This window comes from Propithecus coquereli, unplaced genomic scaffold (assembly GCF_000956105.1).
Source record: "Propithecus coquereli isolate 6110/MARCELLA unplaced genomic scaffold, Pcoq_1.0 Scaffold480, whole genome shotgun sequence".
NCBI lineage: Eukaryota > Metazoa > Chordata > Mammalia > Primates > Indriidae > Propithecus > Propithecus coquereli.
This window is the reverse complement of record NW_012150619.1, coordinates 1,699,681-1,719,035: the sequence shown is the minus strand read 5'-3', so window position 1 is coordinate 1,719,035 and position 19,355 is coordinate 1,699,681. Positions and strand designations below refer to the sequence as shown.

Genomic DNA, 19,355 nt, shown 5'->3' with positions numbered 1-19,355 from the left:
CTTCTTGAGCCCAGAACTCACTGGGGTCCCCAGCGTGGGGTCACTGTGTGACGCGTCTTCATGACAGGCGCCTACAGGCGTCTCGTGAGAGGCCTCTGAGCACGTCCGCAAGGCCACGTCTCAGGCGGCGAGAGTGTTCAGACAGCCACGGCCACGCACGGCGCGGCCCTGTTTGGATACCAGCTCAGACAGACAGACAGAATGAAACACGTCTGCGTGACGTCTCTGTCTGCTCCGGCTGCCGTGACAAAGCACCACAGACCCGTGGCTCATACGACAGACGCTTATTTCTCCCAGTTCTGGAGGCTGGAAGTCCAGATCCAGGTTCCAGCGGGCTTAGTTTCACGTGCGGGCTCTCTGCCTGGCAGTGTCCTCACGCGCAGGGCGGGGCTCTGGCCGCTGTCCACTCCTCTCAAGGACTCTCGTCCCCTCACGGGGGCCCCCTCGTGCCCTGCCATCTCCAAGTACAGTCACAATTCAGTCTATAGCAGCGTGTACGAGACAACCGGGAATGTGAAAAGACTGGATGGTGAATATTAAACTTTATTATCAGTTTTTAAAAATAAAAAAGAAAGAATCAGATGCTGTTGAGGGTGTGTGCTCGGGTGTACCCCAAAGTCCCCAGGACTGAGGCTCTAGGGTGTGGGTTACCGCTGGTTCACAGCTGAGACCCTGCACTCTGACATCCTCCTCCCCGCAAAATCCTGCAAAATCCCGCAGCCCAGGAAGCTGCCCACTCCCAGCCAGCGACAGGTCAGTGTGGAGACGCAGGCCACCGGGGCAGGCTGAGGGCTTGTCACAATGCACAGCGGCCCGAACCCCTCTGCCCACGCCAGGTCCCTCACTGCCCCCAGGTGCAGCCCCCGAGAAGGTTCCGCACCCAAAGCCAGGGCCTCCGAGTCTGACTCTCACGGGGCCAACCGCAGACGGACGCTGACTTCAGTGACTCAATAGCCAATTAGTTTAAGGACATCCTTTCCATCATCCAAGAGGATGCTTCACAGGAGCAAGCGCGTTTTAGGAAACAGATGAAACTGATTTGAAATTAGCATAGCCATCAGGACAAAGGCGCCCCGAGAAAGCCCAGTTTTCCCAGGTGCCTCCCATCTGCACTGCCGGGCTGCACCCCCACGGGGGACGCACCACAGTCTGAGCAGGGCTGGCATCACTGGCTTTTGCTGGACTTCACGAGCATGCCAGGGCCATCCCGACACTGACCCGAGGGCAGTGGGCTCTGAGAGCTAACCCCTTGGTCAGGTCACAGACGGGACAGCCCCCCACCCCTGCGTAGACGTTTCCCACCCTGCTCAGAGTTAAGACGAAAGGAAGCAGCCCCCGGGGAGCCCCCACCCTCATCTCAGCTCCAGCCACCCAGGGAAGCTGCCTGACCTCCCCGACCCTGCGGGCGGGCTGTGTGCACACACGGGCTCGCACACACGGGCTCGCACACATGCTTGCACGATGCTCGTAACCTCTCCCCACACTCACACTCACAACCTCCCACACGCGCGCACACTCATTAATAAACTCACACACATGCACACACGTCCACATACACCACACCTGCTCACACACACACATACGTGGACACCCCTCACACACATCCTCACATGCTTAGTCACACACTCACACCTGGGAGTCAGGGCTCCTGGGCTCCCCCGGGGCAGGCGGCCTGCAGCCCCTAAATTCTGTATTCTGTGCGTTAATACAACATGCTTGACCTCAGGTGGCGTGTTTCTCCTCCTTCAGACACTTCAAATTCTCTTTCTACTTTAGAAATACGTGACGTTTGGGAGTGTTTGCCTTCTGAGTTCCAGTGGCGCGCTCTGAAACAACAGCCGCGAGAGAGGCGGGGCGTGCTCGCCAAGCCGCCCCGGCAAATAAAGGGGCCTCCTCTGCCTGTTCCAGAACCACGTCGGTGCTCCGACTCCCCCAGGAACGTGGGCCCAGCCTCGCCCGCCAGCCATGCCACGGCCCAGCCCCACCGTCGCCTCCGACTGGACAGCTGGAGCTCACACTGCCCTCATCTGAGTGCTAGAAGGTTCCTTCCCACCCAGGCCTGGGATTTCCTCTACAAGGCCCAGGGAGGAAGGCTCTTTGTCCGCATCTGGACGGTCTGAATTTGAATTTGTGGCCCAGCATTCTCGCCTCTGAGTTCGGTTATCAGAGGCTACAGCCCCACAGCACCTGGGCTTGCCCCGTTTAAGGGAGGACTTGTCCTTCTCACGCAGGGGTCACGTGCGAGGGATTCTGTGGATGGACAGACAGCCTTTGAAGCCCTGGTGTCCCCCAGGAGGGCCGGAGGAACACACACACAGGTATCTCTGCCCCTCTACTTAAAAGGCCTTGCTGGTGTGAATAATTTGCAAATAAAGCTAAACCTCCGTGAAGTTGGTTTGGTTTTCTGAGGATGAAGTTGTATTTGCTCTGGTTTTTGCTTATTTTCATTTCCAGGAGGCAGCTGTATCAGCTTCCTAGGGCTGCCGTGACCGACGGCCACAAACTGGTGACTTAAAACAGCAGAGTCTGTCCTCTCGCAGTCTGGAGGCCAGAAGTCTGAAACCCCGGTGTGGGCAGGGATCCACCCCTGCCAGACGCTCCAGGGGAGGGTCCTTCCTGCCCTCCAGCTCCTGGGGGCTCCCCGAGTTCCTGCGCTTGTGGCCGCCTTCCCGCAGTGCGTCAAACCTCCCTCTCCTTTCTCTTGTGAGGACGCTAGTCATTGGCTTTCGGGCGCACCCTAAACCGAGGATGATTTCGTCTAGAGCGACTGAGCTAATTACATCTGGAAGGACTCCATTTCCAAATGAGGTCATGTTCTGAGGTTCTGCGTAGACAGGAACTTTGGGGGCCACTACTTGGCCCTCTGTGTCTGTCCTAGAAGTACAATCGTGGTACATTTTGGCCTCTGCAAACAAGGCCCTGTGGCCACTGCTGGGCCCCTTCACCACCGTGACTCTCCAGACTCCAGTTTCTCCGCCCTCAGGAGACTGTCCCAGCCTTGGCCTCTGCTGGCTCCTTCCCCACCTGGCCAGCCCCCGCCCACCTCTCCAGGATGTCCCCTGTTCTCTCCATGCCGCTTCCCACCCCCGACCTTCCCCTCTCCACGCTTGTCTCTGGGCCCCCGTCTGGGGCAGGGTCTCAGCCCTGGAGCCATCCCCTCCCGCCTCGTTCCCCCTTAACCCTGCCCCTGTGGTCTCCCAGAGTCCTGGGCCCCTCATCTCTGCCCCAGATCCAGCCGCCACCTGCATAACCACAGGCCTCGTCAAGGCCCCTGCACACCCCACCTCCCCACCGCCCCGCAGATCAGCTTGTTCTGCACATGGAGACAGATGGGGCTTTTGCCACGCGTCAGTCTCACCGGCTAGAATCCCATAAAGACCTCACTATTGTCAATAACGGTGACCAACAGTGCCCATCCTCCGGGCCCAGCGTCCTCTCTCCTGGGTCTGCATGTGGCTTCCTGGTGCCTGGAGGCTGCCCCACGTCCCTCACTGTGCCCGTCCTCCCTCTCAGGCACTCGCTCTGGAAGCTCGGCCCATGGCCTGAGCAGGCGCCGGCCAGACTCCCACAGACCCCAAATCCCTCCTGTCTGGAGAGCGCCCACCCAGCTGCACGATCACCCCACTTGAGTGACTGTTTCTCAGCGTGTTTCTCCCCCGGCCCTGTGAGGGCAGCAGTAGGGTCTGTTTGGGGGCCAAGGCTGAGAATGTCGGGCACACAGTGGGCGCCCAGTGAATGCCTCAGGCATGCAGAGCACACAAGCCCCCGGCAGGGAGGGGTGCCCGGCACACAGAAGGTATTGACGGATGCTTGCGGGATGAAGTCATGGAATGCCAGGACTTTCCCCAGTTCCAAGCCAATGATTAACGCAGGTACTTAATCCACGAAGTTACGAAACCTGTGTAACTCATGCATTTGATTCCAACGGTGCGGGAAAGATGTTGATGTAGTGAGGAGTTAATTCTACAATGAGACACGCCTTTTTTATAAAAGGCAATGAGAATCGTGAGCATTCCGGTTTCCCGTGCAGGGGACCAGCCTAGGAAGGCCCCCGTCTCCGGTCCCCGTGGACTCCTCAGCAGGGGCTACTAAGTCCACGCGTGAGGACGCTTCCTGGAGCGGCCCCTCCAGCCGATCTGGGAAACCACTAATGCTCTCTTTGAATCTATTTCCTGTGCAGCAGCGGCAGACGCCCTTGGGGGGAATCGCTGCCTCGCACCATCTGCAGATGCCCCCGCCAGGCCAGCTTCACGCTGCCAACCCCACACGGCTGCACGCGAATCTGAGAAGAGATGTGGCGTAATAGTTTTTAATTCTTAAAATCATCTTACTTAAGGCAAAGCGTTTGGATCAAACTTAGTGAGCCCGCTATCTTTGATTTTCTAACACAGCTTTTATAAGAAACACTATTTTAATGAAATACACGTTCTCAGGTGTGCTCACTAGCAAGATTTAACTTTATCTTTCTTTTTCTAGGAATTCTCATTCAAGATAAATCTGGCCTTTCCCTTACATCCTAGAATCCTGCTTGGAGTCAAACGCTTGCTCTGGGTCACCGTAGACCCAGGGGGAATCCGCCCCCGACTCTGCAGCCCCGCGTGCTCCCTGTCCTGTTACGGCTACAAACGCAAAGCCCCAGACAGCAACTTCCGACAGGACGCTGGAAAGAACGTTCTTAACTGCAAATAAAACTTCCAAGAGCCAAGGCCCGTCCAGCCCTCCTGGCCTCAGACACGCCCACCACCGGGCACCTGCCCCACACCAGGCTTGGGGCTGAGAGTGAGGGGAAACCGCCCTGCCTGTCCAGAAGACCCCAGTGCCAGAGCCACCCACCCTCAGCCAGAGGAGTCCCCTGGAGAAGGCCCAGCTCCCCAGGGCTTAAGCAAACAGCAGGGGAGGGCCACCGCCCGCCACGTGGAGGCTCTGGCGGGCCAGGGAAGGCAGAGGGCGGGGGAGGGGCATGGCCACGTCAGGTCTGGACGAGGAGATGCCAAACCAGGCATATCTGACGTGAACCCCTGGCTCGAGAGCCTGCCAAGGCAGCTTCAGAACCTGCCCCCAACTGGCTGCTCCAGGAGCTGGGAGCAGAGATGCAGAGCGCCCCGGCCCAGCCAGGAGGGGGCCCAGCCAGGTGCCGAGCCCCGAAGGGCTGGGGACAGGCCCAGAAGGGGAAGGGCGTGTAAAGGTTTGACGACTTAAGTTATTAGACAAATAAAAAGACAATTCCCTTCTGGTCCTAAGAAATAGCTAAGGGCTTTGAACTAGAAAAACTAGAATTTCCAAAGGTAGCGAGGGTAACACTCGGCACTTTGAAGCCTGAGGTTTAGGCAGAACTGAAGACCAGTAAGGAAGCTGAGAACAGAGAGTGCGGAGCGAGGGGAAGGGCCCAGGGGACAGGGACACAGAACACACCACAAAGTCAGGTCAGGACACACAGACGCACAAAATCTGAAGACCATCCGAAGCCCATCGGTCCTGACACTGGAGGTCAGGACACGGGACGAGGTGCTGAAACACCAGTGTCACGACCTGAAGTGAAGCACCTGACGTGAGCCATGACCAGGCGGCACCTGTCAGAAGCTTCGCTACCAGAGAAGGCACAAGATGGGAGACAAGGAAGAGGGAACATTACAGGGTTCCTGACAAGGGAAGGGTACACCAGCAATGATTAAACACTGCACGAATTCGCCTGCCCATCCTTCCACTCCTCAGCCATCCATGCTGACACACACCCACCCATTCACTCATTCATTCATGCACCCACCCACTCATCCGTCCGTCCCCAACCACCCATCCACCCACTCACCCACCCACTCATCCATCCGTCCCCCAACCACCCAACCATCCACCCACGCATCTACTCATCCATTCATTCATTCTTCCATCCACCCATCCACCTACCTATCCATTTATCCTTCCATTTACTCATCCACCCATCCATCCACCATGCATCCATCTACCCACCCAACTACCCATCCATCCATCCTTCCGTTTACTCAGCAAGCCATCCGTCTTTCCATCCATCCACCATCCACCCATCTACCCACCCACCCACTCATCCATCCATCCATCCACCCACCACCCGACCATCCATCTAATAAACTGCCTGATGTGGGGCCATTTTTAGGCACAAGTATGAACAAAACTAATCCCTCGTGGAGTTTCCATCTAGGTTAAAAACGTCAGATGTTTGGGAAAACTGAAATTATGTGCTAAGAGTCTCAGAGCAGTTGGGAAACGTGGAAGGGAAGCTTTGAAGGGGTGTCGGTGTTGAGGCATGTGCACACACACAGGCAACGGTTCCCACCGCCGAGCGGCAGAGGCAAAGCCCCAGACCTCTCCTGTCCCGCCGTACGACAGCCCCACACCAGCAAGGCCCTGCAGTGCACAGGGCTGCACAGAAAGGCCCCCGGTGGCTGCAGCCTGGGGGAGGGTCACGGACAGGAGTCCACTGCGGGTGAGGACCCTGCCTCTCCCGGGGCAGTTCGGCATCCCCATGGCACGCAGCCCGGCACAGAAGCACGACCTCCAGAGGCCTCAGCTGTGGGGCCCTTTGTCCAGCAACAGAGCTGCAAAGAAGGACGTGCTGCCAGCCCAGCCCTGCAAGCCAGGCTGACCCAGAGACAGGTGGACAGACAGAAAGGGCGGGGCCACACGGCCATGCTGGAGCCTGAGCAGCTCAGACTGATGCCCCTGACCCTGGCTATCCCCAGGTCCGCATTTGGGGGCCGAAGAAATGAGGAGGACCGTTCCAGCAGCACCCTTGTCTAGAGAGGCTCGGCCAGGGAATCAGATGACGGTCCCTACGAGGCAGGTCTCCATACCTGCTTGTACGGAGGGGTCCACAAAGGCTCAGAGAGGGTAATAACCTCTGCTAGGCCACACAGCTGCAGGGCTGAGGCTCGCCTTAAACCCACATCCTTAGTGTCCACACAGAGCTTGCAGGGATGGGTCCAGAGAGGGACTCGACTTTGTCACCTTCCCAGGATCGGTGTCCCCTCCAAAGTGTCACTGCAGGATGGCGACCCAGGGGCAGGGTCATAGCGCCTCAGCACCCCCTCCACCCAACACCCGCAGCACGGGACAAGGGTTTTCGAGCAAGCCCCTGACCAGTGAGCGCCTGGGCTTCCCGGGCTGTAAATCCAGCCCCGAAGGCAGGGATTTCTGTCTCTCTCGCCGGAGCTATCCTAGCACTGGGAGGTATCCGGTGAGATGGGCCCATCTGGCAAAGCTCTGCGATGAGCTCTGCACAAGCACACGGGCACTGTCATTGTCATTCCCACGCCGTTTCCTCACCGCCTTCCTGGGCCTACCTCATCTGCCCACCCCCTGCCCCTCCAGCCCTCTCCTCTCCGCCCCCCCCACACGCCCGCGCCCCTTTTCTCTCTGTGTTTGACTTTCCCACCTCCCGGTGACACGCTCTGCACCTGCAGTCCCCTCCCCGAGTCACACCCAAGGCGGCCCAGCCCCTCCCCACCTGGCAAGGCTACCGGGAAAGGCCTCGGATGAAGGCCCTGACGGCTGCCCGGCGAGCTGGGGGAGCCGAGGCCGCAGAGGCCAGAGCGCCGCGGGAGTGGCTTGTCCAGGGCTGGGCTTCCTGGGATGACTCCGCTATTGTACTCGAAGCAAATTCCCAGAACTCCAGACACACCCATTAAAAAAAGTATAAATAAAAAATGCATTCCAGCGCAAAGAAAATGACTCCCACTTAACCACCGCTTCGCCTTCTCCTACGAGAGTCACACACACGCCCGGGGCAGGAGACCCCGCGGAACCGGAAAGAGCCGTGAGCGTCTGAAACTCTCCCGGCGCTACGGCAGCTCAGACCCAAGGTCCCAGCCAGGAGCCACCCTCGGGACACAGCCTTTCGGAATAGGGGTGCTCTCCCCAGCCCCCGCTCCTTGGCACCTTGTGAGGTGGGGAGACCAGAAAATAACCCACCCTGCAGTGGGTTACAAGGTGACTCCCAAAAGAATATGCCTGCGTGTAATTCCTGAAACCCGGGATGTGCCCTTATATGGCAAAAGAGTGAACGTCACCTCGTATGACAAAATGTGATTAAATTAAAGGTCCTGAGTGAGACGGCGCTTACTGTCCGGGTGGGCCCACCGCAGTCACATGTGTGCTCTCGTAAAAGGGGCAGAGCCTGCAGGGACGCGGCACCAGCCAAGGCGGCCCCCAGAAGCTGCGAGAAACCAGGAAGCATCCTTCCCGGGGCCTCTGGATCCCTCCGACACCTGCCGACAGCTGACTTCAGACCTCTGGCTCTAGCACTGTGAGAGAATGTCTTTCTGTGATGTTAAGTGACCCAGTTTGTGGTCACGTATTACAGCAGTCACAGGAAACCTACACAGACCCTGAACACAGCGGGGTAACCAGCTGGATTCAGCAGGAATTCTATTCCGGGGACAGTCCCCAGAGAAAGCAGCAGGCTGTAAGCCTCTCAGCATCTCCCTGAGTTTCAACGGACTGGCACCAGGAATATGAAACACCTTCTCGTTCCCCAGGCTTTTGTGGCAGTGGTGTGAGGACCCAGGGGCAGTGGCGTGAGGACTCGGGTGCTAAATGAACACAGCGTCCCTGGGTGCAGGTGGGCTTCAGATGTCTTGGTTGCAAGACTCATGAGGTGGGCAAGCAGAAGGCCTGGGACACCACTGCACCCAGCACCCGGGCTGCCTGGGGAGGTCAACCCAGCTGACTACCAGGCCGTAGGTGCCCCCACGGCCCCCACCATCATACTGAGGCACAGAACCCCACCTTGGCTCCCCCAGCGAGGCACTTCCAGCCCCCCTGCCAAACAAAGGCAAGGGACGTCCCTCGGGCCAGGGACGTGGCTCCTCTTCAGAAGGACACTAGTGGGCACAGCCTGCTGGTACGTCCTGGTGGGCACAGCCTTCACGCTGCCCTGGGGCATGGATCCACGCAGAGATGCCAAAGTCCCGACGGTGGGGTGGCGCAGGGCTCCTCTTGTGTCCACTGGGCCCCTGCAGCTGACTTTTCTCCAGGGATCATGGGGGGAGGAAACAGAAACAGTCTCACCCTGCAGGGTGGGGTTGCGTGGGGACGTGTAGGTGGGAGTGGGCCTGGACCTGACCTGGGGGGGAGGGTGCCACGGGGCCTGGCCCCCGTCGAGCACTTGGCTCCTGCTGGTGGGCAGTGGGCAGGAGCTGGTGGGGAGAGCTGACCCGGCCACGCCACGGGGAGGGAGAGACGGAGAGAGGGAGGGACGGAGAGAGGGAGGGAGGGAGGGAGGGCCTGGATGTGGGGCCAAGGGTCTGACCACGTTCCTGCTGAACACGAGAAAGACAAGTCGTCAGGGGGAAGCAAACCAGGCAGCCGTGCGCAGCCAGGCTGGAGAGGGTGTGCCCGACGCATTATCAGTTTGCAGGGAGACCGTGCCAGCTACCGAGCAGCAGCGTGTCTGGACCCAGCTGGAATGCTAACGAAAACCTCAATCATCACGGAAATGGCCGCTCAGCACCCCGACGGCCCAAGTTCCCCCCGCCCCATCCGCTGCAGAGAGGAAAGACAGCTCCTTGGAACAGATCAGCATCCACACAAAGGAGCACAAATTCTTAACTCACCACTCGGAGCCAAGGGAGCAAACTGCCCTCGTTAATACAAACCCCATCCCCTCGCGTGCCCAGCCAGCTCCATCTGGTCTCACCTTGCCAGCCCTGGCCCTGCCAGCCGCAGGCACACGGTAAAAACTGGCCCCTGGACCCGGGAGCAGGACAGAGAGGCCCTGTCCGTCCACACTAGGGAAAGGGCTCGGAAGTGTGACCACAGCGGGGGTGAGGGTGCTGGAGATCGCTCCCCTAAGGTCCTCGGGGTCACTAGTCTCAGGGTGGAGGCTCAGATTGGTCTCCCCGGCAGCAGCCCTCAGATCACATCCTGGGCAGAGAGGCGGTGGGACAGCTGACCTCCCGGCACAGCGCGGAAGCTGCGGCCTGCTGCTTGCTCGTCCCTCCAGCAAACGCCTCCTGAGCACTGCATGGGTGCCAGGGCTGTGGTCAGCGGGGTACTGCGCCCCCCCAAACATGTCCACGTCCTAATTCCTGACACCTGAGGACACACGACCTCACATGGCAAAAAAGACTTTGCCAGTGTGATTACATGAGGGTCTTAGGGTGGAGAGGTCACCTTGGGTTACTGGGTGACCCAACACCATCGGCAGGGCCGTGGGGGAGAGAGTGGGAGGGTCAGAGCAGAGAAGGCGGTGAGGGCAGCAGAGCTGGGGGAGGGGCGGGAGGGGCAGGAGCCGGGGCAGAGCAGCCCCTGGGGTCTGAGCAGAGAAACAGATGCCCCCCGGAGCCTCCAGGAGGACCCAGCCCTGCCACACCCTGACTTCGGACCTTCTGCCCCAGAACTGTGAGAACAAATCCCCGCTGTTTTAAGCTCCTCATTTGTGCAAATTCGTTACAGCACCCCAGGAAGCCAACGCAGCGGCAAACGAGCAAGCCGGGCCTGCTCTTGTGCAGGTGCCCTCTGGCTCTCGTCCCAGTGCCCACAGGTGGCCTGTCTTCAGGCCACTTCCCGAACTGTGGTCAGACATCTCGGCGTAGACTTTTGTTCCTTGAGGACACACGTCCTGTGCCCAGCTCGGCTGAGCCACGCACAAGCTGCCTGGGTAGGACGTGGAAAGGCCTATGTTCCCGAGTTCAATCCTTCAAATGAAAAAGAACCACAGAAACCTGTCTCCCACCCAGGAGCGTCCTCCGGTCCCTGCAGACACTTGACAAGCAGGTTGCCGGGAAGCGCCAGAGCCCTTAGGTGGGCTGAACTGTGTTCCCGACATGGATGTCCGAGTCCTCCCTAACTCTTGGTATCTGTGAACGGGACTTCATTTGGAAACAGGTTCTTGCAAATGCAATCAAGTTAAGATGAGGTTACTCTGGATTAGGTGCCCTAACCCAATGACCGATGTCCTTACGAGAAGGGGGCTATCTGGACACATAGACAGACACACGTGGGGAGACACAATGCAGAGACTGGGCAATGCATCCACGAGCCAAGTACCACCTGGAGCCACAGAGTGAAGAGGCAGCCGGGAAGGATCCCCCAGACCCTCGGGGGAGCATGGCCCTGCCCACACCTTGGCTTCTGGCCTCCAAACGGTGAGAATGAATTCCTGTTGTTTTGAGCCAGCCGGCTTGGGGTCATTTGTCACAGCAGCCACAGGAAGCTCCGAGGGGGATGCAGTCTCAGTCTGAGACCATCCTGGTCCCCGAGGGCCGGTCAGCTGTGCCTGCTCACCCTGCCCAGGACGCCAGTTCTGTTCCTCGAAAGCTTCAAAATGTGCTTCTGGGGACAGAATTTCATGGAGGAGAATAGGAGCTACCTGGCTAAATTTATCCACACCGTGATTCCTCATGACATGACTTAAAATCATGGAAAACAAAGTCACTTAGGCTGGGCAGGGGCTCACGCCTGTAATCCTAGCACTCTGCAAGGCCGAGGCAGGAGGATCCCTCAAGCTCAGGAGTTCAAGACCAGCCTGAGCCAGAGCGAGACCCCGTCTCTACTAAACACAGAAAATGCAGCCGGGCGTGGTGGCGCGCGCCTGTAGTCCCAGCTCTCGGGGGGCTGAGGTCGGCTTGAGCCCAGCAGTGTGAGGTCGCTGTGAGCTGTGACGCTGCCACTGCACTGCAGCCTGGGAACAGAACGAGACCCCATCTAAGAAAAAAGAAAGTCCCTCAGAAATGCAGTAACGCCCCAGCTTCACAGTAACGTGCTAGGGAGATGCCAGGTTGCACAGCCTGGGACCGAAGAAAGAGCCGAACGGAAGAGACATGAGAAGTACCAGAGGGAGGAAAAACTGAAGTAATCCCGAACATCGGAAAAGTGCGTTTTCCTAAGAAAGGATTCTGTTCCTGCTTTATTTGAGATTTTAATTATAGGCTCTGTAATGATTTTCATTTTGAATGATAATTAACTGTCGGGTTTAAGGACTAAATCCTACTTTGCATGGAACACTTGGAAGAGGAGCTTTGATCCTGTGAGCTGCGGTGAGCGCCGGCGAACCGCGTCCCCTGAGCTACGTGAACGTCGCCGCGCAGGACGACAGCGCGCCCACAACGGGGCATTTTCTACGCATGGGAAGTGCCATGACAGAAGCACCGTGATCCTGACGACAGGACTAAGATAAAACCTGAAGTTGGAACAACGCACATATTTTACAACAGAATCAGGGAAGTGTCAGTATTTGTGTTAAGAATTTTCCCATAAGCAGACAGATCAGATTTTTACACCAAAAGTTTCTCTGGTCTTGAACCTACGCAGAACGTCCTCGGCCGCAGGAGGCCCTCGCACAGGGCGAACAGGATGTTCCTGCCTGGGGGAGCTGGTCCAAAGCTCAGAGCCAGCGCCACTGACGCTATCCCAGTGGCTGCTGACCCACCGATCCCCACGCCGGGTTAAAGCCGGCTCAGAAGCGCCAACAGTCCTCGAAATCCAGGCAGTGTGGGCGGGTGATGTCCAGGGACAGCCACGGCCAGGCTCTGTGCTCAGCAGCCTGGTGAGAACTATTCTCGCATCCCCAGGGTCCTGACAGTGGGGGATCATCGAGAATAAATTCGACCCAAACAAAAAAGCCCCGGCCCACGGCACAGGCAGGACAGGCACCAGGTGGGCTTTACCCAGACACAGGAGACTGGAAGCCACTCACTGCTGCTACCCTCCTGTTCACGACGCTCAGCCTTGTGGGACACCACCCTGCCCGGCGATCACAGGGCTGACACTCAGGACTGCACCCCACGGTAGGACTTCGCACCATGATGATAAATCGCCTCAGTCCCCATTGTCCGCCCCGTGGGGCGGAAGAGAGAAAGGGAGGAGCATTTCTTGGAATGCTTTTTGAAAGCCTCTAGTCCCGAGTTCCAGCTCACAGCCACATGATGAGCACACAGGAGCCCATGCCGGGGCCCTGGCCAGCGCTCACGGCAGCAGGACAAAGTCAGAAGTGCCCGGTGTCCCCAGGGAGGGACAAAGGAGCCAGGGAAGGGAAGTACGTGTTCCTGGAGAGTCCTGTTCCCCCCAGCGCAGTACCAGAGGCAGCAGAGGTGCCACGTCAGCCACAGTGCAGAGCAGGTCCCTCTGGCCCACATGGAGGAGCTGCCTCGCGTGCACACGGTGACTGCCGGGTGCCTGCGCCACGCCGGGCCGTGGACACGTGCCAGTGGACACAGACGCCACTGTCTGCCCTCATAGGGCACTCAGTGCAGAGAGAGGGAGGTGGCAATGCCATGCAAGCGCCAAGTCTGGCCCCCAGCCACCGCCACTGGGGGGAGACTGTAGTGAGGGCGGAGGAATGGGGACAGGGAGGGGACAACCAGGGAAGGCCCAGGGGACAATGCACACGAGGTACAAGGGCTGCAAGGTGGGTGCAGCCAACGTGACCTGAGCGTGGTGGGCAAGGGGTTGTCAGGTCACAACACGGCTGGACCCTTAAGTGCCGTGGGCCCAGTGATAAGACACTAACCGGAGCACTGGGCACCCCAGGGAGGGCTGGGCACGGTGCTTGTGACCCAGTGCACGTTTCAACAGGACACTCTGTGACGAGGGACCGTGGGGGTGGGAGGAGCGCAGCAGGGAGACCCGGGAGGGGGCCCCGCCGAGGGGATGGTAACATGACACACGGCTGAGAGAAGGGACAGGCTGGGGGCAGAATCGACAGGACGTGGTGACAGATCGGACATGGGGACCAGGGGCACACTGACCTCGAGCCCTGAGATCTGAAATGAGGGATGGGGAGAAGAGGTGGGATCGGAGCGAGAGCGTCTGGAATGTTCCGGGGACGCTGAGGGAAGGGACGCAGGAGGCTGGGGCTCGGGCCACGGTGCCTCCCGGGGCAGCTGTGACCCTGACGTGTCAGGCTCAGGATGCTAGATCCCCGAGTCAGGTCTCAGCTCTGCCCGCCCAGCTCTGCACCTGGGTGACAACCGTCTCCCCTCCTGGGCTGTCACAGAAGCGTGGAAAAGGCTTAGTCAGAGAGGAGCTCCTGGTGCCCAGCAGAGAGTATATGTCACATTTTCAGTGAGGACGATTGTGACTGTTTAATCAGGGAGCCAGGGGGCAGGACCAGGATTCGAGATCCAGCCCTGACGCTTGCCTCGATTTGATCAGGTCGGGTTTCTTGCTGGGAAGGAAGTTTCCACGCCCCGGCTGGGGGGCCCGGCTCACAGCTGGTGGCACCCTCGCCCCAGGCCACAGGTGCTACTGCTCACCCCATCACGCTGCCCCTCTAAGCCCGAGTGCCCAGCACAGAAAGGCACTTTAAAAAATGCTGTTATACAAATGAAGCAAGAGAAAGAGCAGATGAACAAGTAAATCCAGCTGTTTCACCCTGGAGGAGTTTGCAGGGCCAGCAGCTTGAGCTCAGAGGCCAGAATACCTGGGTTCGAATCCCGGCCTCACTGCCTGCAGCACCAGGGCGGTTCCTCGGCTTCCAGGGCACGTGGGGCCAACCAGCCTTGCGTGGGGCCATCCCGTGCTCTGTGGGATGTGGAGCAGCTCCCCTGGCCTCTTCCCATGAGAATGCCACCCCCAGGTCCCCCAGTTGTGACAACCAAAAATGTCTTCCGGTACGTCAGTGTCCCCTGGGGGAATCACCCCCAGCTGAGAACCACTGGGCTAGATGCTCTAAAGTTCTCTATCTCAGTTTCTCCATGTGTAAAACGAGGCCATAGGGCCACCCTGAGAATTAAACAAGAAAACACACGCAGGAGCATCTGGAACAGTAACCAGCACAAGGAGGCGCTTAGTAAATATTAGCTACGAGTCACTGCGGTCCCCAGGGACAGGGACATGGAAACAGGTGACTCACACCATCGTGAGAGCGGAGCAACAGGAGCACAACGATCAGTGATGAAAGGCACCAGCAAGCTTTGAGGGCGGAAACCTACAGACCCGCTGAGGAGGTCATGAAACCTTCCAGAACCTTCCCAGAGCAGGGGACAGCGCCAAGGTGCACTGCAAGGGAGGCACGTGATTGGCAGACGGACGGGGAGAGGATGCGTTTCCGACAGAGGGACGACCGATGCTGCAGGGAGAACAGGCCCGAGTCTGGACCTAGGGGAGTGTGACCCCGTCCTTAAGGCATGTCACAAAAACCAAAACTACGATGTTTACAGAAGGAAAGACTGAGGGCGGAGGACGGGAAAACAATGCGGTGTTGCCAGTCACGGTTGTCTGGGAACGTCTGCAGAGCTGAGCAACGGGGAGGGCGTGAACACATCTAAAACGCCAGCGCCTTCCGTCTTTCTGTCCTTGTCCCTTTCAGAGAGGGGGAGGGTGGCAGACCCCAACCACGGCCTGAGACCCTGAGCGGGTGGCAGCCTTCGGCTCCCCACAAAGACCAGGGGCGCCCACATTCCCCAGGGCCTTGACTTCTCTAAGGCCAAGGAGGACTCCAGACTCGGGAGAGCTCCGAGTTCGCTGAGCCCTTCCCGGAGTTAATTGCTGCCTTCCTCCGCCAGCCCGTGCCGGGTCTCCTGCCGTCGCCGGCCTGCAACACAGGAAGCCGGGGGCTTCCAGCGGCCGCCTGGGCCGGTTCCAGCCTCGCAGTCGGAGCTCGGCTTACCAGGCAGCGAGTAATAAAACCCTCCCGACGACAGCACCACTTTCATCACGAATAAATGAGCTCAATTACCTCCACGCAGAAAAAGGAGAGCTTCAAAGCGAAAAGAGGAAAACAGAGAGGAAGAGGGGCCCAGTAAAAATAATCAGTCTTAATTAGTCTTATCTCCGAGGGAATTACATATGGCGATTTCAGTGCCCAAGAGATTCAAATTAGCTTCATGCCAGTCGTGACGTATCAGCAGATCTTACTGTCAATGACAGACGTGGCCCTTCCCCAGCCATTATTTTTCTAAAAATGACTCTGCTGATGAAAGGACACCTGAGGGCTTTAGGAATGGGTCCCCCAGAATCTGCTGTCCACGGACCCTGGCGAGGCCCCGAGCTGACCACAGCCTGCATTTCTCCAACCCGCCTTCCTCAAGAGGCCCGGAGGCCGATGCGTGGTCTGCTCCACATCATGTCAGATGCCACCCGGGGCCCATGATCCACCCAGTGAAAGCGCCAACTGCACGGGTTAACTGTCACCCACCTGAGCAGGCAGGGGTGAGATCTGGCTGTGGGCACCAGCCCAGCATACAGCAGGCACTCAATAAACGTTTGTGAGTGGACAAAGACAGAGCACCTGCTGGTTCCCTGGAGCACACCAGGCTCTTCCCCAGGCCACGGCCTCTCCACTGGAAGCCAGAGAGCAGCCAGGGCAGCCCCACGTGGGCCAGGGGCTGGGTGGGAGCAGGGAGTGGGGGCTGCCGGCTCACCCGTGGGTGCCTCCCAGTTGGGAGGGGCACCGACCGCACCGCAGCCAGCATCTGCTCGGGCACTTCCTGAGAGGCAGCACTGTCAGCTCAGTGCTGCAAGAAGGGTACCAGGGACCCGGGCACCATCGAAACTCAGAGCAGGAGAGGAGCAAGGCCAGGTGTCCTTGCAGCTGCAGCCCCCAACTTAGGTGTGGCTGTCGGGGCGGGGTCTCCTGCACCTCTGCCTGCCTTCCTCGCACACTGCCAAGCCCCGCTGCAGCCAGGAACTACGAACTGCCCCTCAGGGAGACAGTGGGGAAGACGGCTCCAGGTCCAGACAGGACCTACGGACGGGCAGGGTGCAAATGACACAGCCAGGCAACCACCACGCGCCTTCCCACCGCGCCCTGTTACCAGATCATAACCAACCCGGGGTGCAGACACCTCAAGCCCAGGAGCCCCCCTTCCCTGCAGGCTGCCCACACCCCCATTGGCTTTCCCTCCCCTTCCGATGCAGAGCACCTTGGACGGCCGTCCTTCCTCTCTCTTTGTGCGCCCCTGAGCCCTTCCTGCTGCATAAATGCCCGCTAATACCTCAAACCCTTGCTATAAGCTCCATAAACTCGCGCTATGTGCTTCACAAAACCCCCCCACAAGCCGCTAACGATTTCTCAGGTGTGTATATTAAACACACTGGGACGCAGCTGATGGAACAATCTCAACCTTACCTCCGGTGTGGATCAAATCCCCCCCAATTCCCAGACAGCTTTCCAGAAAAGACAGACTATTCACCACTGGGACCATCGTAAACTTGCTTTTCAAACAGGCCATCATTTTTAGTAACAGGCGATCAAAGACCGTAAGACTTGTGGTGAGGATGCAGAAAACCTGTGTGTGTGTGTGTGTGTGTGTGCGTGCGTGCGTGCATGCGTGTTTGTACTGCTCAGAAGCTGGCTCTTTCTGTATTTTTAAAAACAACTGTTGGCTGCATTTGGAGCAATTTATCTCCGTGATTAGCCTGGATGTCTCAAGGTAAGTGTATCTTCAGGCCAGGGAAGGTGAGTCATTTTCTATGCTTGACAACGAGGCATGACAAAACCAACAGCATCTTTCAAGACCCAGACGATGAACGGCTCTCACGACTTCCACCCCGGTGCCGTCGCTTTACACTCAGCAATTAAGCCCGAGATCTGGAATAAAGTACTTTAAAGCCACTTCAAAGCAGCACATGTCATTTTGTTCATTTAGGTTTTTTCAAGTGGATCTCACCCTATAACCTGCCCTGCCGTTCTCACACAGAGGGGAGTGAAGCCAGGCAGGCGAGGAAACGCGTGCCCGCTGGCTAAGGAAACGCCACTCCTGAGATCATCTCGAGGTTCACGGAGCAACACTTGGGCCCAGCGCCCGTCCTTGGACCATTTCCCCAGGAGGGAAGGGGACAGAGGAAATCTCCAGCGACCTCCTGCCGTGACCTAGGGGTGTTTGTGCAAAGCCCAGGTGAGCCCCACCCTCCGCAGGCCCTGGGACCTACCGGTGAAGTCCTCGAAGCACTCACAGGTGTAGCCGCCCTCGCGGCTCCGACAGCGGCCGTTGGCGCCGCACGGGCTGGAGTAGCAGAGGTCGATCTCCGTCTCGCAGTAGTCGCCGGTGAAGCCGGGCGGGCAGCGGCAGCGCAGGCCGTTGATGGGGTGGATGGGCCGGAAGAGCACGGTGGTGGAGCTGAGGAAGGGCGCCGAGCTGTCGAAGCGCAGCACGGACACGCACTTCATGTAGTTCTCGCAGGGCTCGCGCAGGCAGATGTTGTCGTCGAAGGGCAGCACGCGCTGCGTGGAGATGGTGGTCAGCAGCGAGCGGTTCAGGTAGATCTGCTCCTGCAGGTCCTCCGACGGGAAGAACTGGCCGCGCACGCCGCCGGGCAGCAGCGCCGAGAACGTCACGTTCAGGATGTTGGTGCGGACATCCGTGTCGTTCTGGATGTTGAAGACGAAGACGTCGTCCTTGGTGGTGGACAGCACCGTGGCCACCCCCTCCACGAAGAGGCCCAGCAGCGGGGACAGGAACTTCTCCTGGGACATGTTCTCCAGGCGGACGGTGATGCTGTTGGTCAGCATGTCGTCTGTGATGATGGTGACGCGCAGGGTGCAGAGGGCCGTGACACTGTGGACACCGTCTGTGGGACACAAGGAGAGTGGCGGTCACTCGGACGCTGTGGGAGTCTCGGCTCCTGCCAGCCCCACCCGAGGAGCAGCCTCGGACCCACTGAACCAGGGAGATGCCAGCCTGGGCACCCTTCCCATCCCCCCACCCAGACCACCTGACCCCCACTTCCTTCCCTCATCCTCCTGCTGACGCCCACCCCCGGCCCCCAATGCACAGCTCCAACCGAGTCTCTCTCGCTCAGAAGCCCTCAGCGGGCCCCAAACAGCTCAGCAGGGCAGCCTGACAACCACTAGGATTCGGCCTCTCACTGCAAGACCCCTGTGCCTTGCTCCAGACACATGGGGACTTGGGCCCCATTTTACCTCCTCTGCACCTGCCCAAGCCCCCAGGGAGCCCCACCCTACCCCAACCTCCCCTCCACCCCCCACAGCTCCTCCTGTCCTCCCAGCCCCGCTCAAACCCCTTGGCATCTGGCAAACCCGCTGTGGCCCTGCCAGGGGACAGTCCCCCCAAGACGTGCTGGGTTGAGAGTCTGATCTCAGTTGCACCCTATGTGCACCCAGCTCACAGGAGTCGCTCGATGAGCGCTGCCTTAGACACACACGGGTGCCACTGCATCCCAGACGGCAGTGAACAATCATGGAATGAGCTACTTAGGGATCAAGAGGGCGTCGCGTGACTCGGCCAAACAGCGAGGAAACGGAACCAGTCTGGAAGTCACAGCTGCGTTCAGGTGCTTGGTTCGGTTATTGCAGCGAACCTGAGATTCCAGGAGATTCTGACAGAACCAGGCCATTCCCATTTAGCAGGTGAGAAAAACTGAGATGCCAGATTTCAAGCCCAAGAACTCAAGCGCAGCTGGCGGGAGCCCCACTTGTGTCC

The 19,355-nt window shown here is 58.8% G+C and overlaps 1 protein-coding gene across 1 annotated transcript in view; it reads right to left on the bottom strand.

The window, feature by feature from the left end:
- The window catches only part of CELSR1 (cadherin, EGF LAG seven-pass G-type receptor 1), a gene marked incomplete at its 5' end in the record, with an annotated part of 157,796 nt that overhangs the window by 79,504 nt on the left and 58,937 nt on the right, over positions 1–19,355 (bottom strand). Inside the window, one exon of the mRNA XM_012655575.1 lies at positions 17,845–18,483. Within this exon, the coding sequence (XP_012511029.1) occupies positions 17,845–18,483 (639 nt within the window). The remainder of the gene's footprint in view (positions 1–17,844; positions 18,484–19,355) is intronic.